The sequence below is a fragment of the Phyllobates terribilis genome, unplaced genomic scaffold (genome assembly GCF_046119375.1).
Source record: "Phyllobates terribilis strain yellow unplaced genomic scaffold, ASM4611937v1 Scaffold_10__3_contigs__length_209671492, whole genome shotgun sequence".
NCBI classification, from domain to species: domain Eukaryota; kingdom Metazoa; phylum Chordata; class Amphibia; order Anura; family Dendrobatidae; genus Phyllobates; species Phyllobates terribilis.
The window spans coordinates 76,330,941-76,357,151 of NW_027362770.1; the positions used below are offsets into that span (position 1 = coordinate 76,330,941).

Below are 26,211 nucleotides of genomic sequence, written 5' to 3' on the forward strand. Positions count from 1 at the left end.
TTTTTTCATTCAAAAATGTAAATTTGAGGTCTCATCAAGGGTCTAAATTAGTCTTGAGGTCTTGTCTGAATAAATTTATGGTTCTGCTGTACAGAATTAATTTCTTTAGGAATTTATATTTAAGTCTGAATTAATTTTGGGATCTGGTCTATGGTGATTTTAGAGTTTTGTCTGTCTGTATTATATTTACAACAGAGAAATATACGGCACTCCTGTAGTGTTTCAACCCATAGCATATGAAGATAACATTTGGCACTCAAAAGGGTTGCAGTGAATAAAGGTTTAGTTTATTTAGGCAATCTTTTATAGTTACACGTTTTCCGTCCTACATTTGGACCTTCATCATAACTGAAATGGATATATGAAGATCTAGTTTATGATCTGTGCTGAATTTCCAGTTTGTGTCACTAGGTGGTGCTCAGTCTACTAGGAGGGCATACAGTGTTTATTTGTGATGAGAAACTCCAAATGTGCGTCACACACAGTGATTGGAACTTGAAATTCAGCACAGATCACAAACTTGATCTTCATATATCCTTTTCGGTTCTGGTGAAGGTCCAAATATATGACCGAAAACGTTTAACTATAAAAGATTGCCTAAATAAACAAACCTCTTATTCACCGCAACCCTTTTGAGCGCCAAGTATATCTTCATGTGTTAATTTACAGGGTGTGGTCTGGATTCTGAAAAGAGAACTCTCAAAATAATGTATTTAAATCCTAGACAGAATGATGTAATGATGATATAATCAAAGTAAAATAGTGTGGTATGAATCTTGGATCCCCCCATGAATTTATTCCTGGGATAAATCATCAAAAATGTCATTTTTATGAAGAAAAAGTTACTACACAGCACTTCAATACACTAAATTCAAAACCACAGACTGGCAACCATAAGGCATATGTCCGAGGGCCAGGACAAAAGTAGTGAGCTAAGAAATAACATTCAATCAATGAATACTTTTATTGAATAGATAAATTACTGGAAAAAAAACATTAAAAACAAAGATTCCTCACAGATAGGTTCACAGAGCCAGCCTTCAATGAACATGATAGTAAATTGACGCATGAGCATAGTATGAATAGGAGAATAGCATACAAAGATATACAGTAAGTAACAATCACCAAATTCCTATCACTGTATTAACCTGCTTAGTGTTCATACCACTATGTAAAGTGCAGCAAGCGGTTATAATCACAAATATATTTAATCCTGAGAGTAGCACATCATGTAAGGGGACCAAAGTGACTGATGTAATCATAATGTACTGGAAGGCTACACGATGCGTTTTTGATGCGTTTTTGCAGCGGTTACCTGCTGCTGAAAGGCTACGAAAACGTTTGTAATAGGTCTGCCAGGTACTGCAATGCGAATCCGGATGTGCTGTGCACATGATGCAGATATTTCGGCTCCGGATTCACATTGCAGTAAAAACCGCAGAGTGACCATTGTTGGGCGTTTCCGCCGCGAACTTGAGCCCATTGACTTGCATTGAATCACAGCAAACCTGCAAGAATAATATCTATACCTGCGGATATGCTGCATTTCAATGAAAGTCAATGGGCGCGAAATCGAGCCGGAAACGCCCTGCGGGTGCTACCCGGCCCGGGAGAGGAGAACTACATTTCCTCTCATCCGATCGCCGCTCCTGCTGATAACAGTGAGAGCGGTGTGTATGGGAGGAGCAGTAATCTGCTCTGCCCAGCCTGCGTGCCCGCAGTCAAAGAGTGAAAAAAAAAAGTAAAGAGAAAAAAATAAATCTTATACTCACCTGTTCGATGGCCCCCGGTGTCCTCCTGGTCCCCGGCGATGCTGCTCCCTGCAGTGTACGAGCTGCCAGGACCAGCGCTGACGTCACTGATAAGCTGATGGTCACGTGATTAGTGACGCCCGCGATCAGTGCAGCCAGTGATCAGCTGATGGTCATGTGACCGATCAGCTGATGCTCACCTGACCCTGGGAACATTTGCAAGAATGTTCCCAGGGTGGTAAGCTCACTGGGGCTGATCAGCTGATCTTGAGCTGATCAACCCCAGCGACCTCCTGCAGCATGTATACTGATGGGGGTGATTTTACACCCCTGTCAGTATACAGTGCTGTCTTCTACAGCAGTGACATCAATGATGACTGATGTCACTACTGTAGAAGTGACCCGGATCGTCGTGGGACACTCGTTGGTGGTGATCGTGGACTGCATCGTTGATGGCGGACAGGTGAGGGATATGGTTGTTTGTTATTTTACTTTTTTTTCAGAAGATCGATGGCTTCGCGGATGGAGTGTAATAAAAAAAATTGTAGAACTGTGTGTTTTTTATTTCATTTAAATACTTTATTCTGGTTGTGTCTTTTATTGAAAAAGCGGCTACGATTTTACTACGCCCTCCATTACTAACCTGGGCTTCACATCAGCCGCCAATACAAGGCTGACGTGAACCCCAACCCCATTACCCCACTTGCCACCGCTACAGGACAATGGAAAGAGCAGAGGCTAAGCGCCAGATTTAGTGCATCTTAAGGAATGCGCCATTTTTGGGACTGAGAAGGGGTGATATTAATAGCCGTGGAGGGGGCTAGTATCCATGGCACCTTCCCTGGCTATTAATATCAGCCTGCAGCTGTCTAGTTTAGCCTTTGCTGGTTAGATTTTATAGGGGGACCCCACGTCAATTTTTTCTGGTGTCCCCCTGTAATCTAGCCAGGAAAGGCTAAACAAACAGCTGTGAGCTGATATTAACAGCCAGGGAACATTGCTGACTAATGGCTCCTTCCCCAGCTACTAATATTAGCCCCCAGCGATCGGCTTTCCCTCTGCTGGTTACAAAAATGACGCGGGAGCCCACGCCATTTTTTTTTTTTTTATTTAATTTGGACACATATTTTTGCTGCATCCACATGTACCAACAACAAAAGTGCGGCATTAGAACACCACGCTTTGGACGCAAGAAAAATGTGCTGTGTCCAAAGCGCTGCTGAGTGCTGATTGGCGGGACGTAGAGGCTAAAGAACCAGCTGTGAGATGTTATTTAATGGCCAGGGACCATGTTTGCAAATGGCACTTTTCCAGGCTAAAAATACCAGCTCACAGCAGCCGCATAAATTACATGAATAGAAATGCTAATGAAGATTGGGTGAATGGGACAAGCTGAGACCCAGCTCTTTTGTTTGGTGATGATAAGGTGTCAATCAGACCTTTTCATGATCAAAACTAATTAAAGTAAAGTAAATATTTAAATAAACACACATACACAGAGTAAACACTTTATTTGAAATACAACATACACATTCTTTGATTATTTAAATTAACCAATATACTCACCCCAGTTCTAATGGTAATCCAAGAGTTTAAGCAATGTCCCACCAGATAATTTTATTTAGCTCCAAAAAGCATTCATTGATGTACAAAAATGCTTCAAAACTGCATCAAAAAAAGCATAAAAAAAGTCAAAAACGCATCAAAAATGCATCGAAAATACCTAGCATTTTTCCTGCCAAGGAGATGCAGAAATGATCAGGAAATTTCTGCTTCAAATCCTGATCTTGCGCACATAGCCTAAATCATTTGTGAGCAGATGCTGCTATCTAGAGGTCAGAGGCAATAGACATAGGAACCAATAGACAGGACACAGTTTGAACTGGAGGAAGATGGAAGCTTGTGACACCAGACATATGTGATCTGCTGTGAAGCAGCAGAAAAACATAAAAGGCCACAGGGACACCGCTGTAGCCAGTCATTACTGGACCTGTAACAAGTCACCTGTGAAGCAAGGCTTGCACTCGCTTACAGCCATACCCTGGAGGAGCATGGTTGGAAATACAGAGTTACTCTTAGAAGTGGATGAACCAAGGGGTGCAGAGCATTTCCGGAGGATAAGGGATCCTACTTGCTGAAGTCAAAGGGACAGAAAATCAATAGTTTGAGCAGAGACCTTGTTGAATGGACCGAACCTCGATTGTGTGAGCGGAGGCCTAGTTAAAGGGACAGGACCTTGATCAAGTGAGCAAAGGTCTAATTAAATGGACAGAACCTTGATCGAGTGAGCGGAAAGGGACATGAGTTGTCATTTAGTAATTAAAGACAACAGGAACAGGTCAATGGCAGAAGGAACTGTCAGCGGCCTATAGTGTGAGACTTGCGGCTGTGAGAGAAAAAAATCCATTTTGTTTGTCTGTGGTATCCATTTTGAGTATATGGTTTCCATTTTGTCCTATGTATCCTGTGTAATGGTGATCAAATGACACTGCTCGGCAAGGAACTTTCAAATTCCTATTCACACCCCTAAAGTTCCTATTTTCTCATAGTTTGGAGGAAACGTTTCCTTTGTCTGTTACCCTATTAATGTGCCTACATGTGTTAATAAAGAAGAAGTCTTATCTAGTACACCATATATGGTTCTACTATGTTGATTTCCTGGAGATCTTGAAAGAACATATTTTAAGATTTGCAGTTCGGAAGGCATAGAAGAGAGTGTAATGCTTATAATTTCAAAAATGACCATTTTTTTGCTCTTTATTAAAATGAAAAGGTTGAAAACTCTGCTGTGCATAATAATTTGGAACATGCATTTTGAGTGCAGTTTGAGTTTTTTATTTTTTTTAAAAATATACTGTTATCATAGGCAGTTTGTACAAAAACCTTTCAATTGTACTCTAATAGTTATTTGACTGGAAAATTACAATGACTGCAATTCATATAGGTAATTTTGGAAAATCTGAGAAATTATTATTTGCATAATAATTTGGAACACAGTGTAGATAAGAGGAAAAGGAAGATGCATACTGGTTACTGAAGATTTGTTATACAGAGGAAAGGAATCTGACATGTATTAAAGAATGAAGACATAAGCAAGCAGCTCAGGGACCTCTCATTCTGAAGGTGATTATGCAGAAATTATGCTGTGTTCAAATAGAATTAGTACATTCTTTAAGGTTAAAGTCAGGTCTGATAAAGTGTGAAGCAGTTAGTTATAGTTGGAATGTCTAGGTTGCATCTCAATTGATGATTTTTTTCTTTAATGTAAAGCCAAAAGATGGTCTGTAGTCAAATCATCTCACTCCTATAGATCCATCGCTGATACTCCTCTTATTCTCCTAGTCTTCGGCTACAATCAACTAACATGTGAATGATGGCATTGCTGACCAATGATGCTACCAGTTCGGCATGCGACCACTAAGGCCACAGACTGACTGCAGCGATCACATAACTTGTAACTAAAGAAGGGAAGGATTGCCGATCCCATAGCACTGGATTTACAAGGGAAAGAAGATGTAAGTTCTTTCAGTTGTACATTTGTAGCTTTTTTTGTATCAATATTATGTGAACGCTAGATAACCGATTTATATGAAGTGAACAATTAAATAAAAACATCATTGAGAATATACGGAGTCTCTTGCATTCCACAGTTAGTTTTGCATTTTGCATTTCACAGTGTATTCCTGGAATTTTTAGTATATGAAAAAACTTAAAAATCAAGTGCATTACGTTGCTTAGTTCTATGCATGTTTACCTTCTTTTTGTTTTATTCTAAATTTTTTGTAGCCAAACACAATTACCTTTAATCCACAATTTCATGCAAATTTTTGGAAGTTAAATTTTTACAATATTTACACTTTAGTCATTTTATACATACTAAATTAAATCTGTAATAAATTACCATTTAAAATACTTACCTCCATGAGGAAAGAATTGTGAATATATTTGCTTAAATGTATCTTCATTAACAACTCCACTCGGACATTCCTATATGCATAGAAAAAAAAATAACGTGTTGACATGCAATGGGACCATGACTTAGTAATAGTAGATTTTCAAGAAAGTATACAAATAAGAATATAACTTTCCCAGGCAAATAAAAATAATTGCACAATAAAAATAATCACTACTAGGATGCGTCAATGGAGTCAAGAATCATTGCAAACAACCACATGATATAAAGGTAAAAGTACATACACTGTGTGCACAATTATTAGGTCATCTGTATTTTTGAAGGCTACTTTTATTATTGAACAACTACAGTGCTGTCGGTCAATCCAAAAGGTTAATAAACCACAAATACAAAAAGCAAAGCCACACTAAGAAGATTCAAGGAAAAAAAACACAAACCTTAATATTAAGGTTAATATTAAGAATGTAAAAGTCTTTCTTAGGAGAATATCTGTGAGCAGAATTATTATGTAACTAAATGAAAAAAGTTAATTTTCCCAACTTCAATTGCTTATTTTCTTTTGTTAAAATGAGAATAACCATAAGCTTTCCATCAATGGAGTCTGTCAGTTTCTTAACTTGATGATGATCAACTTATTGGGAAGCACCAACCACAGCCTCCCTGACAATGATTAGAGAGGTGTACGGTTTGCCTCCACAGTGAATCTCCCATTTAAAAATTGCCCACAAGTTCTCAATAGGATTTAGGTCAGATGAGGAAGGGGCCATTTCATTAGTCTTTCATCTTTAAAGGCAGTCTGTCACCACCAAAATGCATTTTAAATGGTCTACACAGTATTGTAGGGGAATTAGACTCTATAACATCCATACTAGCTCTGTATCTGTTATTGGTACAGAGCCTGAGAAAATAACTTTTGGTGTATCAATACACCTCATCATTTGCATATTGGGACTCTTCTTCTGCTTCTGATTGACAGTGTTCACATTGTCTGAATGTTATCGGCATATGTGAGGCCTCCACCATCTCCTTTTTTCCAGACGCCACTCACTACACTAATGATTCAGAAGTGCAACGAGCTGTGTCAGAAAAAAGGAGACAGGGAGGAGAATGCTACCCTACAATACTGTAGCCCATTTAAAATGGATTTTGAAGGTGACTGACTTCCTTTAAGGCCACGTTCACACGTTCAGTATTTAATCCATATCTGTAAGCCAAAACCAGGAGTGGAACCATCAGAGGAAAAGTATAATAGAAACGTCACCACTTCTGTATTTATCACCCACTCCTGGTTTTGGCTTACAAATACTGATGTACAATGCTGATCAAATACTAAGCGTGTGACCGTGGCCTCATGCCTTTACTCGCTAGTAGTGTTGAGCGATACCTTCCGATATCGGGAAATATCGGATCGGATTGGATCGGACCGATACCCAAAAAGTATCGGATATCGCCGATTCCGATACCGGAAACCAATGCAAGTCAATGGGACACAAATATCGGAATAAAAATAAACCCTTTCTTTCCTTGTAGGTTATTCTACATGAAGGAAAGCAACTAAGAATAATGTAGAATGACATGAAAAGCCGGCAATTCAGCAGCGGCATACACCGGTACCCGACAATTTATAATAGAAAGAATAGAACATCACACACAGATTAGATAGATAGAAACATGTCAGTCACATATATATGAAGTACAGTGACAGTGTTGCTTACTGTACTTGTCATTTAGTGTAAAGGATTTATTAAAAAAAATAACAGTGTTTTCATGCACCGTCTCTTTAAAAAAGCCGGCTGGCAATTCAGCAGCGGAATCCGACAATTTAGAATAGAAAGAATAGAGAATCACACATAGATTAGATAGAAACATGTCAGTCACATATATAATAAGTACAGTGACAGTGTTGATTACTGTACTTGTCATTTAGTGTTAAAATAAAGGATTTATTAAAAAAAAAAATTGGCGTGCTGTTCCCCGTAATTTTAGGCTCTAGCGGAGGTTAAGCAGACAGCTGGGGCAGATGTTTGAAGTCTGGGAAGGGGGTAATACCCACGGAGCTTCCCAGGCTACTAATATCAGCCCCCAGCTGAATACCTAGCCTATACTAGCTATTAAAATGGGGGACCCCCAAAAAAATGACGTGGGGTCCCCCCTATTTTAATAGCTAGCAAAGGCTAGGCAGACAGCTGGGGGCTGATATTAATAGCCCAGTAACGGTGCCATGAATATTGGCCCCCTCCCAGGCTAGAAACACCAGCCGTCAGCCGCCCCAGAAATGGCGCATCCATAGGATGTGCCAATTCTGGCACTTAGCCTCGCTCTTCCCACTGCCCTGTAGTGGTGGCAGTGGGGTAATAGGGCTGCGGTTGATGTCAGCTTATAATGCCAGCTGACATCAAGCCCAGGTTAGTAATGGAGAGGCGTCTATAAGACACCCCCATTACTAACCCCATAGTCAAAGTTAAAAAAAAACACAAACACCCAAAATAAAGTCCTTTAATTGAAATAAAGACACAATTCTTTATTGCTCTAAATTAAACCATACTTACCATCACGCCCATTCCAGCTGAAGCCAACGACTTCCTGCAATAAAAGTAAAATAATAAAGCAACCTCATCCTTACCTTTCCATGGTTCCCACGACGGCTCCAGCTCTGCTACATTCACATGACAGGCTGGATCGCAGCCGAAAGCTGCCATCGAGCTTGCCATGCCGCAGAGACTGAGAAGCGCAGGCATGCTTGCGCTCCTCAGTGTCTGGCTGTGACGGCATCCAGATGAGCCGAGTTCATGTCCAATGAACTCAGCTCACCTCATGTAGGTCACTGACAGCGTGGGAAAATTCTCCTGCTCGATCGCTGAGCGCAGGAGAATTTTCCCATGCTGTCAGTGATGTGCATGAGGTGAGCTGAGTTCATTGGACATGAGCTCACCTCATGCACGTCACTGACAGCGTGGGAAAATTCTCCTGTGCTCAGCGCTTGAGCAGGAGAATTTTCCCACGCTGTCAGTGACGTGCGTGAGGTGAGCTGACTTCATTGGACATGAACTCAGCTCATCTGGATGCCGTCACAGCGAGACACTGAGGAGCGCAAGCATGCCTGCGCTACTCAGTCTCTGCGGCATGGCAAGCTCGATGGCAGCGTTCTGTTGCGATCCAGCCTGTCATGTCAATGTAGCAGAGCTGAAGCTGTCGTGGGAACCATGGAAAGGGAAGGATGAGGTTGCTTTATTATTTTACTTTTATTGCAGTAGACATTGGCTTCAGCTGGAATTGGCGTGATGGTAAGTATGGTTTAATTTAGAACAATAAATGATTGTGTGTTTATTTCAATTAAAGGACTTTATTCTGGGTGTTTGTGTTTTTTTTTTAAATTTGACTATGGGGTTAGTAATGGGGGTGTCTTATAGACGCCTCTCCATTACTAACCTGGGCTTGATGTCAGCTGGCATTATAAGCTGACATCAACCCCAGCCCTATTACCCGACTGCCACCGCTACAGGGCAGTGGGAAAAGCGAGGCTAAGTGCCAGAATTGGCGCATCATATGGATGCGCCATTTCTGGGGCGGCTGACGGCTGGTGTTTCTAGCCTGGGAGGGGGCCAATATTCATGGCACCCTTCCTGGACTATTAATATCAGCCCCCAGCTGTCTGCCTAGCCTTTGCTAGCTATTAAAATAGGGGGGACCCCACATCATTTTTTGGGGGGTGTCCCCCATTTTAATAGCTAGTAAAGGCTAGGTATTCAGCTGGGGGCTGATATTAGTAGCCTGGGAAGCTCCGTGGGTATTACCTCCTTCACAGGCTTCAAACATCTGCCCCAGCTGTCTGCTTAACCTCCGCTAGAGCTTAAAATTACGGGGAACCCCACGCCAATTTTTTTTTTTAATAAATCCTTTATTTTAACACTAAATGACAAGTACAGTAATCAACACTATCAGTGTACTTCTTATATACAGTACAGACCAAAAGTTTGGACACACCTTCTCATTTAAAGATTTTTCTGTATTTTCATGACTATGCAAATTGTACATTCACACTGAAGGCATTAAAACTATGAATTAACACATGTGGAATTATATACTTAACAAAAAAGTGTGAAACAACTGAAAATATGTCTTATATTCTAGGTTCTTCAAAGTAACCACCTTTTGCTTTGATGACTGCTTTGCACACTCTTGGCATCCTCTTGATGAGCTTCAAGAGGTAGTTTTGATGCCTTCAGTGTGAATGTACAATTTCCATAGTCATGAAAATACAGAAAAATCTTTAAATGAGAAGGTGTGTCCAAACTTTTGGTCTGTACTGTATATATATATATATATATATATATATATACTATTAAAGATATAAATATATATAAAACATATATAAAATTTTGCGCTGGATAAATAGACTTGGAGAGCTATGATGATAAAAATAGAAAGATTTGGTAGGGTTTGGTAGGGCTTCAGATGTATATACTCCCTAATTGGAGAGGAGAATAAATGGAGGTCCGTGTCCTATTGGGACCTAATAGGGAAAAAAAGGAAAGAGGGAAAGGAGTGCTGTAAGGTAGTGGGATTAGAGGGGAACTAGGTGGCTGGTGGATTAAGGATTTTTACCTGGAATGTGCGGTACCAAAATCCAGATCAAGGAGGAGTATTGCCGTGTTAACACCCTGTATAGGTGAATATGCCCATGCCTAATCTTTTAGGATCATATAGGTGTACTCATAAATTGTGCATATTAAGTACTTGTCATACTTGCCAAAACTAACCCCTATTTTTCCCTTAGACCCCAACAACCCTCGGGGGCAAGCCCTCTAGCCTGAGCACATCCATATACACCTATATGGTCCTAAAAGGTTAGGCACGGTCATATTCACCTATACAGGGTGTTAACACGGCAATACTCCTCCTTGGCCTTGATTTTGGCACCACACATTCCAGGTAAAAATTACCCAATAGGACACGGACCTCCATTTAATCTCCTCTCCAATTAGGGAGAATATACATCTGAAACCCTGCCAATCAGTTAACTATAACCTACTCTAATACTGAGATTAATCGTACATCCTATTTCAAATATTAATTTCTCTCCCAGCTCTCATACCATCAGCATTTGTATAAGCAAGTTTCTCCATCCAAGACTCAACTTCCTCTGGCCCCATAAAAATAATACTAACATCCTCTAATACCTTTATCCAGATTATAACTTCCAATTTTTTTAACTAACTCACTCTTCCTTTCTCCTAGGGGACCACTGGAACCTTGTACCATACCACATCCCTTCTACTTACTCCTCATTAGGACTACCACCCTAAATCCTGAGGATTTATGCCACATTGCTTTTATTCGCTTTATTCATTTTAACATATCTATTAACTGCTTATTTTAATCGATCATCATATTTATGAATAAAATCTTTCTATTTTTATCATCATAGCTCTTCAAGTCTATTTATCCAGCGCTAATTTTTATATGTTTTATACAGTATATATTTATATCTTTAATAGTTTATTAAAAACCGATATCATAGATATTGGTAGGACACTGAGTGGTCACTGTCCCAATTTGCAGTAGGCTCATAGACTTCCTACCAGCGCCACTGTAAACCCTAGTATTATCGTATATATATATACACTACCGTTCAAAAGTTTGGGGTCATTTAGAAATTTCATTTTTTTTTAAAGAAAAGCACATTTTTTTTCAATGAAGCTAACATTAAATGAATTAGAAATACACTCTATACATTGTTAATGTGGTAAATGACTATTCTAGCTGCAAATGTCTTGTTTTTATTGCAATATCTACATAGGTGTATAGAGGCCCATTTCCAACAACCACCACTCCAGTGTTTTAATGGCACATTGTGTTTGCTAACTGTGTAAGAAGACTAATGGATGTTTAGAAAACCATAGAAAACCCTTGCACAAGTATGTTAGCCCAGCTGAAAACAGTTTGGCTGATTCGAGAAGCTATAAAATTGACCTTCCTTTGAGCTAGTTGAGAATCTGGAGCATTACATTTGTTTGTTCCATGAAACTCTCAAAATGGCCAGAAAAAGAGAACTTTCATGTGAAACTCAACAGTCTATTCTTGTTCTTAGAAATGAAGACTATTCCATGCGAGAAGTTGCCAAGAAACTGAATATTTCCTACAACGGTGTGTACTACTCCCTTCAGAGGAGAGCACAAACAGGCTCTAACCAGAGTAGAAAGAGAAGCGGGAGGCCCCGCTGCACAACTGAGCAACAAGACAAGTACATTAGAGTCTCTAGTTTGAGAAATCTACGCCTCACAGCTCCTCAACTGGCAGCTTCATTAAATAGTACACGCAAAACGCCAGTGTCAACATCTACAGTGAAGAGGCGACTCCGGGATGCTGGCTTTCAGGGCAAAGAGGCAAAGAAAAAGCCATATCTGAGACTGGCTAATAAAAGGAAAAGATTAATATGGGCAAAAGAACACAGACATTGGACAAAGGAAGATTGGAAAAAAGTTTTATGGACAGACGAATCAAAGTTTGAGGTGTTTGGATCACACAGAAGAACATTTGTGAGACGCAGAACAACTGAAAAGATGCTGGAAGAGTGCCTGACGCCATCTGTCAAGCATGGTGGAGGTAATGTGATGGTCTGGGGTTTCTTTGGTGCTGGTAAAGTGGGAGATTTGTACAAGGTAAATGGGATTTTGAATAAGGAAGGCTATCATTCCATTTTGCAACGCCATGCCATACCCTGTGCACAGCGCTTGATTGGAGACAATTTCATCCTACAACAGGACAATGACCCAAAGTACACCTCCAAATTATGCATGAACTATTTAGGGAAGAAGCAGGCAGCTGGTATTCTATCTGTAATGGAGTGGTCAGCCCAGTCACCAGATCTCAACCCCATAGAGGTGTTGTGGGAGCAGCTTGACCGTATTGTTCCTCAAAAAGTGCCCATCAAGCCAATCCAACTTGTGGGAGGGGCTTCAGGAAGCATGGGGTGAAATTTCTCAAGATTACCCCAGCAAATTAACAGCTAGAATGCCAAAGGTCTGCAATGATGTAATTGATCCAAAGGGAGCATTCTTTGACGAAAGCAAAGTTTGAAGGAGAAAATTATTCTTTCAAATAAAAATCATTATTTCTAACCTTGTCAATGCCTGGACTATATTTTCTATTCATTTTGAAACTCATTTGATAAATAAAAGTATGAGTTTTCATGGAAAACACAAAATTGGCTGGGTGACTCCAAACTTTTGAACGGTAGTGTATATAGATATATGGTATGCATGGCACCCCTCATCCCCAATCCTGGTATGTATGGCACCCCTCATCCCCAATCCTGGTATGCATGGCACTCCTCATCCCTATCCTGGTATGCATGGCACCCCTCATCCCCAATCCTGGTATGCATGGCTCCCTCATCCCTAATCCTGGTATGCATGGCTCCCTCATCCCCAATCCTTTTATGCATGGCACCCCTCATCCCCAATCCTGGTATGCATGGCATCCCTCATCCCCAATCCTGGTATAGATGGCACTCCTCATCCCTATCCTGGTATTCATGGCACTCCTCATCCCTATCCTGGTATGCATGGCACTCCTCATCCCTATCCTGGTATGAATGGTACCCCTCATCCTGGTATGCATGGCACCCCATCCCTCATCCTGGTATGCATGGTACCCCTCATCCCTATTCTGGCATGTATGATATCCCTCATCCTGGTATGCATGGCACAACCCATCCCAATTCTGGTATGTATGGCCTCCTCATCCCAGAAACCTGGTATGCATAGCACCCAATCCCTCATCCTAGTATGCATGGCACCCCTCATCCTTATCCTGGTCTTCATAGTACCCCTCATCCCTATTCTGGTATGCTTGGTACTCCTCACCCTGGCATGCATGGCACCCCATCCTTCATCCTGGTATGCATAATACCCCGCATTCCTATTCTGGTATGCATGGCACCCCTCATTCCAAATCCTGGTATGCATGGCACTCCTCATCCCTATCCTGGTATGCATGGCACTCCTCGTCGACAATCCTGGTATGCATGGCTCGATGATCCCTATCCTGGTATGCATGGGTCCCTCATCCCCAATCCTGTTATACATGGTACCCCTCATCCCTATCCTGGTATGTATGGTACCCCTCATACTGGTATGCATGGCATCCCATCTCTCATCCTGGTATGCATGGTACCCCTCATCCCTATTCTGGTATGCATGGCACCCATCATGCCCAATCCTGGTATGCATGGCTCCCTCATCCCCAATCCTGGTATGCATGGCTCCCTCATCCCCAATCCTGGTATGCATGGCACCCCTCATCCCCAATCATGGTATGCATGGCACCCCTCATCCCCAATCCTGGTATGCATGGCACTTCTCATCCCTATCCTGGTATGCATGGCACTCCTCATCCCTATCCTGGTATGCATGGGTCCCTCATCCCCAATCCTGTTATACATGGTACCCCTCATCCCTATCCTGGTATGTATGGTACCTCTCATCCCTATTCTGGTATGCATGGCAAGCATCATCTCCAATCCTGTTATGCATGGCACCCCTCATCCCCAATCCTGGTAAGCATGGCACCCCTCATCCCCAATCCTGGTATGCATGGCTCCCTCATCCCCAATCCTGTTATGCATGGCACCCCTCATTCCCAATCCTGGTATGCATGGCACCCCTCATCCCCAATCCTGGTATGCATGGCTCCCTCATTCCCAATCCTGGTATGCATGGCACGCCTCATCCCCAATCCTGGTATGCATGGCACTCCTCATCCTTATCCTGGTATGCATGGCACCCCTCATCCCCAATCCTGGTATGCATGGCTCCCTGATCCCCAATCCTGGTATGCATGGCTCCCTCATCCCCAATCCTGGTATGCATGGCACCCCTCATCCCCAATCCTGGTATGCATGGCACCCCTCATCCCCAATCCTGGTATGCATGGCACTCCTGATCCCTATCCTGGTATGCATGGCAATCCTCATCCCTATCCTGGTATGCATGGGTCCCTCATCCCCAATCCTGTTATACATGGTACCCCTCATCCCTATCCTGGTATGTATGGTACCCCTCATCCTGGTATGCATGGCACCCCATCGCTCATGCTGGTATGCTTGGTACCCCTCATCCCTATTCTGGTATGCATAGCACCCATCATCCCCAATTCTGGTATGCATGGCTCCCTCATCCCTAATCCTGGTATGCGTGGCACCCCTCATCCCCAACCCTGGTAAGCATGGCACACCTCATCCCCAATCCTGGTATGCATGGGTCCCTCATCCCCAATCCTGGTATGCATGGCTCCCTCATCCCCAATCCTGGTATGCAGGGCTCCCTCATCTCCAATCCTGGTATGCATGGCTCCCTCATCCCCAATCCTGTTATGCATGGCACCCCTCATCCCCAATCCTGGTATGCATGGCACCCCTCATCCCCAATCCTGGTATGCATGGCTCCCTCATCCCCAATCCTGGTATGCATGGCTCACTCATCCTCAATCCTGGTATGCATGGCACCCCTCATCCCCAATCCTGGTATGCATGGCACCCCTCATCCCCAATCCTGGTATGCATGGCACTCCTCATCCCTATCCTGGTATGCATGGCACCCCTCGTCCACAATCGTGGTATGCATGGCTCCCTGATCCCCAATCCTGGTATGCATGGCTCCCTCATCCCCAATCCTGGTATGCATGGCACCCCTCATCCCCAATCCTGGTATGCATGGCACCCCTCATCCCCAATCCTGGTATGCATGGCACTCCTCATCCCTATCCTGGTATGCATGGCACCCCTCATCCCTATCCTGGTATGCATGGCTCCCTCATCCCCAATCCTGGTATGCATGGCACCCCTCATCCCCAATCCTGGTATGCATGGCACCCCTCATCCCCAATCCTGGTATGCATGGCACTCCTCATCCCAATCCTGGTATGCATGGCTCCCTCATCCCCAATCCTGGTATGCATGGCTCACTCATCCTCAATCCTGGTATGCATGGCACCCCTCATCCCCAATCCTGGTATGCATGGCACCCCTCATCCCCAATCCTGGTATGCATGGCACTCCTGATCCCTATCCTGGTATGCATGGCACCCCTCGTCCACAATCGTGGCATGCATGGCTCCCTGATCCCCAATCCTGGTATGCATGGCTCCCTCATCCCCAATCCTGGTATGCATGGCACCCCTCATCCCCAATCCTGGTATGCATGGCAACCCTCATCCCCAATCCTGGTATGCATGGCACTCCTCATCCCTATCCTGGTATGCATGGCAATCCTCATCCCTATCCTGGTATGCTTGGGTCCCTCATCCCCAATCCTGTTATACATGGTACCCCTCATCCCTATCCTGGTATGTATGGTACCCCTCATCCTGGTTTGCATGGCACCCCATCGCTCATGCTGGTATGCTTGGTACCCCTCATCCCTATTCTGGTATGCATAGCACCCATCATCCCCAATTCTGGTATGCATGGCTCCCTCATCCCTAATCCTGGTATGCGTGGCACCCCTCATCCCCAACCCTGGTAAGCATGGCACACCTCATCCCCAATCCTGGTATGCATGGGTCCCTCATCCCCAATCCTGGTATGCATGGCTCCCTCATCCCCAATCCTGGTATGCAGGGCTCCCTCATCTCCAATCCTGGTATGCATGGCTCCCTCATCCCCAATCCTGTTATGCATGGCACCCCTCATCCCCAATCCTGGTATGCATGGCACCCCTCATCCCCAATCCTGGTATGCATGGCTCCCTCATCCCCAATCCTGGTATGCATGGCTCACTCATCCTCAATCCTGGTATGCATGGCACCCCTCATCCCCAATCCTGGTATGCATGGCACCCCTCATCCCCAATCCTGGTATGCATGGCACTCCTCATCCCTATCCTGGTATGCATGGCACCCCTCGTCCACAATCGTGGTATGCATGGCTCCCTGATCCCCAATCCTGGTATGCATGGCTCCCTCATCCCCAATCCTGGTATGCATGGCACCCCTCATCCCCAATCCTGGTATGCATGGCACCCCTCATCCCCAATCCTGGTATGCATGGCACTCCTCATCCCTATCCTGGTATGCATGGCACCCCTCATCCCTATCCTGGTATGCATGGCTCCCTCATCCCCAATCCTGGTATGCATGGCACCCCTCATCCCCAATCCTGGTATGCATGGCACCCCTCATCCCCAATCCTGGTATGCATGGCACTCCTCATCCCAATCCTGGTATGCATGGCTCCCTCATCCCCAATCCTGGTATGCATGGCTCACTCATCCTCAATCCTGGTATGCATGGCACCCCTCATCCCCAATCCTGGTATGCATGGCACCCCTCATCCCCAATCCTGGTATGCATGGCACTCCTCATCCCTATCCTGGTATGCATGGCACCCCTCGTCCACAATCGTGGCATGCATGGCTCCCTGATCCCCAATCCTGGTATGCATGGCTCCCTCATCCCCAATCCTGGTATGCATGGCACCCCTCATCCCCAATCCTGGTATGCATGGCAACCCTCATCCCCAATCCTGGTATGCATGGCACTCCTCATCCCTATCCTGGTATGCATGGCACCCCTCATCCCTATCCTGGTATGCATGGCTCCCTCATCCCCAATCCTGGTATGCATGGCACCCCTCATCCCCAATCCTGGTATGCATGGCACCCCTCATCCCCAATCCTGGTATGCATGGCACTCCTCATCCCTATCCTGGTATGCATGGCACCCCTCATCCCTATCCTGGTATGCATGGGTCCCTCATCCCCAATCCTGTTATACATGGTAACCCTCATCCCTATCCTGGTATGTATGGTACCCCTCATACTGGTATGCATGGCACCCCATCCCTCATCCTGGTATGCATGGTACCCCTCATCCCTATTCTGGTATACATGGCACCCATCATCCCCAATCCTAGTATGCATGGCTCCCTCATCCCCAATCCTGGTATGCATGGCTCCCTCATCCCCAATCCTGGTATGCATGGCTTCCTCATCCACAATCCTAGTATGCATGGCACCCCTCATCCCCAATCCTGGTACGCATGGCTCCCTCATTCCCAATCCTGGTATGCATGGCACCCCTCGTCCCCAATCCTGGTATGCATGGCTCCCTCATCCCCAATCCTGGTATGCATGGCTCCCTCATCCTCAATACTGGTATGCATGGCACCCCTCATCCCCGATCCTGGTATGTATGGCACCCCTCATCCCCAATCCTGGTATACATGGCACTCTTCATCCCCAATCCTGGTATGTATGGCACCCCTCATCCCCAATCCTGGTACGCATGGCTCCCTCATTCACAATCCTGGTATGCATGGCACCCCTCATCCCCAATCCTGGTATGCATGGCTCCCTCATCCCCAATCCTGGTATGCATGGCACCCCTCGTCCCCAATCCTGGTATGCATGTCTCCCTCATCCCCAATCCTGGTATGCATGGCTCCCTCATCCTCAATACTGGTATGCATGGCACCCCTCATCCCCAATCCTGGTACGCATGGCTCCCTCATTCCCAATCCTGGTATGCATGGCACCCCTCGTCCCCAATCCTGGTATGCATGGCTCCCTCATCCCCAATCCTGGTATGCATGGCTCCCTCATCCTCAATACTGGTATGCATGGCACCCCTCATCCCCGATCCTGGTATGTATGGCACCCCTCATCCCCAATCCTGGTATACATGGCACTCTTCATCCCCAATCCTGGTATGCATGGCACCACTCATCCCCAATCCTGGTATGTATGGCACCCTTCATCCTCAATCCTGGTATGCATGGCAACCCATCCCTCATCCTGGTATGCATGGTACCCCTCATCCCTATTCTGGTATGTATGATACCCCTCATCCTGGTATGCATGGCACACCTCATCCCAATTCTGGTATGTATGGCCTCCTCATCCCAGAAACCTGGTATGCATGGAACCCAATCCCTCATCCTAGTATGCATGGCACCCCTCATCCTTATCCTGGTCTTCATAGTACACCTCATACCTATTCTGGTATGCTTGGTACTCCTCATCCTGGTATGCATGGCACCCCATCCTTCATCCTGGTATGCATGGTACCCCGCATTCCTATTCTGGTATGTATGGTACCCCTCATCCCTATTCTGATATGCAGGGCACCCCTCACCCCCCAATCCTGGTTTGCATGGTCCCCTCACCCCCAAATCCAGGTATGCATGGTCCCCTCACCCCTAATCCTGGTATGCATGGTCCCTTCACCGCCCAATCCTGGTATGCATGGTCCCCTCACCCCCAATCCAGGTATGTGTGGTACCCCTCATCCTGGTATGCATGATCCCCTCACCCCACAATCCTGGTAGGCATGGTCCCCTCACCTCACAATCCTGGTATGTGTGGTACCCCTCCATCCTGGTATGCATGGTCCCCTCACCCCACAATCCTGGTATGCTTGGTACCCCTCATCCCCCCAATCCTGGTATGTGTGGCCCCCTCACCCCCCAATCCTGGTATGTGTGGCACCCTCACCCCCCAATCCTGGTATGTGTGGCACCCCTCATCCTTTTCACGCTGTAGACACACATACAAAAAAATAAACACTTATAGTCACCTTTCTTCCCTGTGCGCGCGTGCCCATACTGTGCTGTCCGGCGCCATTTTGCTGAAGACACACTGCAAACGTGTCTTCAGTACAATGGCGCCGGATAGCGCTATGCGCATGTGCCAATCCGACGCCTCACTCCTGCCCCGGTCTCCGGCGAAGAGAGGCGCCGCGGCAAAGCTCCTCCTGGTCAGGTAAGTATGTAAGTATGGCGCCGGAGATCGCGGTATCCGGCACCATACACACTCCTCTTACCTGTAACGGCTCCATGCGGTCTTCTGCCTGAAGCCAGACTGTGCAGGCATGTCACGCTTGCGCAGTTTATAAAGGCTTCAGACAGAGACACGCATCTCTCGTTATATTATAAATGTTCTGATAATATGGGGGTGTACTCACTTATGCTAAGCGCTGTATATATAATGTACTGACAATACAGGGGTGTACTCACTTATGCTACCCACTGTATATATAATGTAATGATAATATTGGGGTGTACTCACATATGCTGAGTGCTATTTATGTAATGTACTGATAATACAGGGGGTGTACTTACTTATGCTGAGTGCTGTGTATAAAATGTATTGATAATACAGGGGTGTGCTCACTTATGCTGAGCGCTGAATATATAATGTACTGAGAATACAGGGGGGTGTACTTACTTATGCTTAGCTTTGTATATATAATGTACTGATAATACAGGGGTGTACTTATGAATTTGTCTCTATTTCTCTTTCTCTCTGTCTCTCTCATCCTGAACATAATGTCGTTATTACGCCATTCTGAGCATGCTCAGTCTATAGAGGCTTCTGACAGACGGACACATTCCTGGTTATATTATAGATTTGATCTCATCCTGGTCAATTCCATATATTTCATGGTTAGGCAAGAAAATCCCATTGAAATGCATTATGTGGTCCAAAACTACATATTTGTTTCAAAGTCTACCAATTCATCTTCCCAAATCTTTTTTTATTACCGTTAATACACTTTTCTCACAGTATTGATGGGGTTTCCATAAACACAAAATCGCACACCACATACTCACCTTACCACACATCAAATGAGGCATTGACCTACCAGCTCCACTCCAATTCCAGCAAGCAATACACCTCCAGAGAATTTTAGACTGGATAAAAGTTCCCATGCACAAAACTTGGCTTTAAATCGAAGAAGAAAATGTACCCTTCTCATTGAGACAGATAATATTCTCACTCCCTGAATGCCCCCAATATCTACAAATTTCAAATCCAACTTACAACAATTACACATAAAATGTGGTCATTTCCACACATAAGGAAAGCATGTGTGCCCCACAGCCTTCTCCCCTATTACAGGTCAGAGACCTCTTAGTCTCCAACATACCTATGCAAAATGAGACCCTACCTCATGCTATAAAACTATAATATACCTTTACAGAACATGTTGGATTCAGGACAAGTCCCCACAGAAGGTGAATTCAAAGAACTATTAAATGATGACTCCCTAAACCCACTTCATCTCCACAGATTCACACTTCTTTTTAAGTCTATCGCTAACAACGCTGATATCAATAGACAATTGATATGGTTGCAAACATTATTAGCCCTGTTGAAACTGCAGAAAAAGACGGTCGTGACTTCATGTAGACAAATTATCTCCTTCCAAGATGCCAATCAGAACCTGGCACGTATTATCATATGTGGTGCCTATGTCCCAAAATTAAGAAATATTGGTCAGAGATTCTGAGTTCTTTAAAGCAAATGCTCATCATCACCACACAATTAAAGAAAAAAGAATAGATCTACCTGTAGCCAAGCATTTTTGTTCCCCTGATCACAGCATAAAAGACATGAAATTATTGGTATTAAAAGGTAACTTCAAATCTCAAAGAGAAAGAAGAATCTCAGAATATAAACTCATGGTGACCTTTAACACTTTCAGAGCAGGATGAATGTGTCGCATGGATTTATGTCATTCCACATCAACTAAGGAATGTGCTCCTGAGGCCATCACAACATTGGACCTAATCACAGGACAATAAAACCTTCACACTCTTTATCTATTAACTGCTAAAATATTTATAGCCGGAACTGTTTATCTCTTCCATAATAACTCTGCTTTTCATCACCTGTCTTACCTATTGCATTTTTTGTGTGTCTTATTGTGTATAAATATGTGACTCTTCAGATTTTGTGGTATACTATGCCTGATGAAGAGACCTGAGTAGTCTCGAAAGCTTGCAATGTGTTACCATCTTTTCAGTTAGCCATTAAAAGGTATCAACCACTGAGAACTCTCAAATCTAAATATTTTTCAAGCAAATGCTCAAAATCTCCCTGACCTTAACCCCAGATATTTGCCTAATACACCTCTTTCCAGAGACAATCTCTAAGAACAAACTCTCCCTCCTTAGACACTTATTAGCATCTGCTAGAATTCGGAGTCTAACAATGTGGAAATCAAATACTGCTCCCTCTATCACCCAATGGGAACTTAAAGAACAAATATATAGACTTACTTGAGGTGGTACAAAGCGGCGAATATGGGAAACACATGCCATTTAAAGTGGTTTGGTCCACTTAGCGAATCTTTAAAGACACTATTACCCACCTCATCCTGGTTATTTGGTTAAAATGCATTCACTTATTGAACTGCCTCTCTTTTTTAGGATTGCACTAGGTCATGGGTGGGGAATCGTATTTCTGTCAAGAGCCATTTGGCCAAAATGTGCACTAACTCCACCCTCAAAGTACGTCCTGATGCTGGCACTGGTGTCAGGGTGTAATCTTTCATTGCATGCACCTCAGCATTCAGTAGTGAACACTGCGTGCTCATGCTCACAGAGCAAGAAGAAATTAACGGGCTGGTGGCCGTCAAAATAAATCTGCCGGCCCAAGCACTGCGGTCCCTGGGAATCTGCCCTAGGGCCAGATAAAAGGCGGGCCTGAGGTTCCCTACCCCTGCACTAGATGCATAAAGCTACTGTTGGACTCTCAGTTTGCTCAATTTATGTATATACATTTATAAATATGTTTAATTGCATAATCTAACCATTGTGGTTGTATTTTAAGTTAAAATTCAATAAAAAGAAATTAAGAAAGAAAAGAAAATAGAGATGAGCTCTTGAGTAGGTTGTTATCAGGTGGAGGCAGAGGTCAGCTGGGTATAATCCACTCCATACACTTGACCAGAGAAAGAAGTTATGGTATTTGTATTACTGAGATTCTCCAGTGGATGGCAGTGGAGTATAGGAAATAGTAGTTAGTATTGGTAAAAGTGAAGAATGTCTTTTATGCAATATTACAGTGTCCATTTTAGGACATGATCAGATATCAAAACATCAGAATGATGTCAGTTTGGGGATAAATACCCTGTCTGAGAACTGAGTTTGATAAGTGATTCTGACAAGTGATTCTGACAAGTGATTTTGACGAGTGATTTTGACGAGTGATTCTGACAAGTGATTTTGATGAGTGATTCTGACAAGTGATTTTGATGAGTGATTTTGATGAGTGATTCTGACAAGTGATTTTGACGAGTGATTCTGACAAGTGATTTTGACAAGTGACTCTGATGAGTGATTCTGACAAGTGACTTTGACAAGTGACTTTTACAACAGCAATAATAATACAAAAAAAGTAACTGTTCGCTGATGGGACTTGAACCCAAAATTCTGCATCCCAAAGCCAGTACACTAACCATTAAGTTATAAACTCAGTTGTAAAAACCTAGGTGTTCTATTTGGTTATATGATTTTCAGTGCAAACTTGTCTAAAATTCATTGGGACTTATGCACAGACTGCAAGCAAGCCAAATTCAAATGATGTTTGATTTTGATGTGTGAGTCTGATGTGTGACTTTCTTCAAACATCAGAATCACAATGACTTTTAGTCACCCTGCATATTTTCATGGTTGATCTCATAAGACAAGAAAAGCTTGCTTTGGCTCGTGTGCAGTCTGTGCATAAGTCCCAATGAGTTTTAGAAAAGTTTATAGCTCAGTGGTTAGTACACTAGTTTTGGGACACAGAATTTTGGGTTCAAGTCCCATCAGCGAACAGTTACTTTTTTTTTATTATTATTACAGTTGTAAAAGTCACTTGTCAAAATCTGTAAGGTGTTGGGTGTTTGCTGGATCTGAAATTGGTTCAGAATCATCAGTGGATTCTGTGGTCTCCCATTCTTGTGCAGCCAGGGAAAATGCCACTCAGCATCACCATCAGTCTCAACACCTAGCTGGTGCACGAGATGTACAAGTTGTCTCTATTGGCTTTGTTCCTAGTAGTGTTAAGCAAAGGTTGCGGAGGGGAACAGGGCTACTACAGCCTAAGTCCAGGATGCACTGCACTGAGCATGCCCGTGACATGGCGAACAGTGATTGGTGGTTTGGTGTCAGCTGATCCGGTGACCTGGCACCGCCTGATTGGCCGCAGGTGATGTCATCAGTAGTGCGACCAATAATGCGACGGTGGGCAGGGCTTAGTCTTTAAATAGTCCGCCCACAAACATGGCGGTGCGCTCTGATCATTGAGCTAAGGTTGTGTTCATGTGTGGACGCTTGTTTGTTTGAGCTCCATGTGCTCTCTTGCTGCTCTAGCTTCAGACAGGCAGATTTAGCTGGGGATAGGCAGTCTTAGCTGGAGGGAGGCAGGTAGTTCCATTTGACAGTCTGGCTCCGACTAGGGGATCGCTATACACCTCGAGCAGACTGCGGACTCCATATTCCTGGCACCGCCTGTTAGCCACGTGGAGAGTTACTCCGCAGTCCGGTAGCACACCAGCTGGGAGCACGTATACGCCGGCGTGAGTCACACACACGCCCTAGCGCCTGCTGCGTAGCCTCTGTGCAGTTAACAGGGCTACAGCTACATTATTTGCCGCACATCTCTCGTGCAGTTAACGGAGATAGTGCGAATCCCTTTTCTCGTCCCGGTGTGCAGTAACAATGGAGGGATTTATATATTAGTTGGTTGTTTTACCTTCTTACCCGGTAGGTGTTCGGCCGCAGTCTTCTAGGCTGCATCGCGGACCCCGGGTTCGGTTGCTCTCCATTATTAATAAAGTTGTTTTCAACCGTCCACATAACAGTATCACTCGTCAAAATCACTCATCAGAATCACTCGTCAAAATCACTCATCAGAATCACTCGTCAAAATCACTCGTCAGAATCACTTGTCAAAATCACTTGTTTGAATCACTCGTCAAAATCACTCGTCAAAATCACTCATCAGAATCACTCGTCAAAATTACTTGTCAGAATCGCTCATCAAAATCACTCGTCAAAATCACTCATCAAAATCATTTGTCAAAATCACTCGTCAGAATCACTCGTCAGAATCACTTGTCAGAATCACTCATAAAAATCACTTGCCAGAATCGCTCATCAAAATCATTTGTCAAAATCACTCGTCAGAATCACTCGTCAAAATCACTCGTCAGAATCACTTGTCAGAATCACTTGTCAAAATCACTTGTCAGAATCACTCATCAAAATCACTTGTCAAAATCACTCATCAAAATCATTTGTCAAAATCACTTGTCAGAATCACTTATCAAAATCAGTTCTCAAACAGGGTATTTGGCCTCATCATTCTGATGTTTGATTTTGATATCTGATCATGTCCTAAAATGGACACTGTACGATATGGGTTCTATCCTCTTCAGCAAGAGACAAAGAGATAATAAAAATTGGGACAATGACCCTCAGAAATACATACAAGGATCCTTGATATTTCAAGAGCAGGTAGGCGACTGTAGGCAGACAGATGGTTACACCAGTGGCATGATCTTAAAACATTTAGGCAAAGTCTGGTCAGAAACACTCATTTTGTGGTGACAGCTAAAGTGTGGAGCTTCAGGTGCAGGTGCTGCTTAGTAGATGGTTTCGGGAGAGGGCATAAAAAGGCCAAGGTCCAATGCTAGTGTACGTTCTGTGGTCTCTCTGTGCCATGGGAAGGCTGAGGGTATCATCAGTCTCCTGGGAGAGGTCAGTTACAGGGGCCAGATGCAGGCATACAGGCACCTTACAGCTTCCGGGCAGCAGATGGGCAGATCCGATCCAAGATGAATGGTGGCTTCCAGCTGATATGGTGGTGAGTTAGGACAGAATGAATCACCCCAGGACATAGGGCTCTGTACAGTGCCGGTGTGAGGTACGCAATAGAGGAAGGTCTCACATATGATGGTCTGAGGGAGGGAGCACAGCACCAGTTTCTGAACGCAAAGTCTTTAGGCTCTCGCTACAGCTGGTAGAGTAGCCGGTCAATCAATATGGCTGCCGAGAGTGGTAAAGGAAATAACTGTAGTGGGTGCTGCAGCCTCTCCTCAGGGATCTTGACAGCCGTGGAATGATCTTCGTCTAAGATTGTATGGGGAGAGATGATGGTGAGGCAGGTGAGGTGCTGGCGGGGTCAATCTGGTAGGTGAAAATGGCACCCGTAGCCTAGCTTGGTGCCCAGTCGCAAGCCTTTACCAATAAAAACTACCAAGTGTTCAGTGGGGTTCTGGTGATGAACCCTGTTTCGTGAGGGTTTGGTCAAAGAGAGGCAGAAATATTGAAGGAACTGTGGAGCCCCAAAGAAAGGCAACCTGTCAGGATCAGTGCTAAGCTTTTTCTCTTCATTCTTAATGTTGCAATAAGCCTCCATAATATTCTTTTACAGAAAAAAATCTAAAATCTGGGTCAATCCGAGACATTTCTTGTGAAATCCTTCTTGTGAGGAAGGGAATAGTTTTTTTCAAAAGAATACAAAATTCAGACATTTAACTGCAGCTGTCTACCACATAATGTATTAGACACAAACATTTTTTTGCACACTTGTTTTACTTATTCAGCAGGTGCTGGCTTTTTGGTCTTGTGTCTGCCTAACATTTTATTTTCATTATTTTTTGGGATTTGGTTGAATTGTGCTGAAAAATAGAAAAATATATTTAAAAATGTATGGATGTCTGTTTTTGAAACAAATATAACCTAAAATAAAACAATAGGGTCTGATTCATCAA

General features: G+C 44.0%; 1 protein-coding gene across 3 annotated transcripts in view; it reads right to left on the reverse strand.

Annotated features, from left to right (window-relative positions):
* The window catches only part of LOC141164413 (A-type potassium channel modulatory protein KCNIP1), an 858,918-nt gene that overhangs the window by 528,100 nt on the left and 304,607 nt on the right, over nucleotides 1-26,211 (reverse strand). For all 3 annotated transcript variants that reach the window (XM_073649607.1, XM_073649608.1, XM_073649606.1), the window contains one exon: nucleotides 5,669-5,738. In XM_073649607.1, coding sequence (XP_073505708.1) covers nucleotides 5,669-5,738 — 70 coding nt within the window. The remainder of the gene's footprint in view (nucleotides 1-5,668; nucleotides 5,739-26,211) is intronic.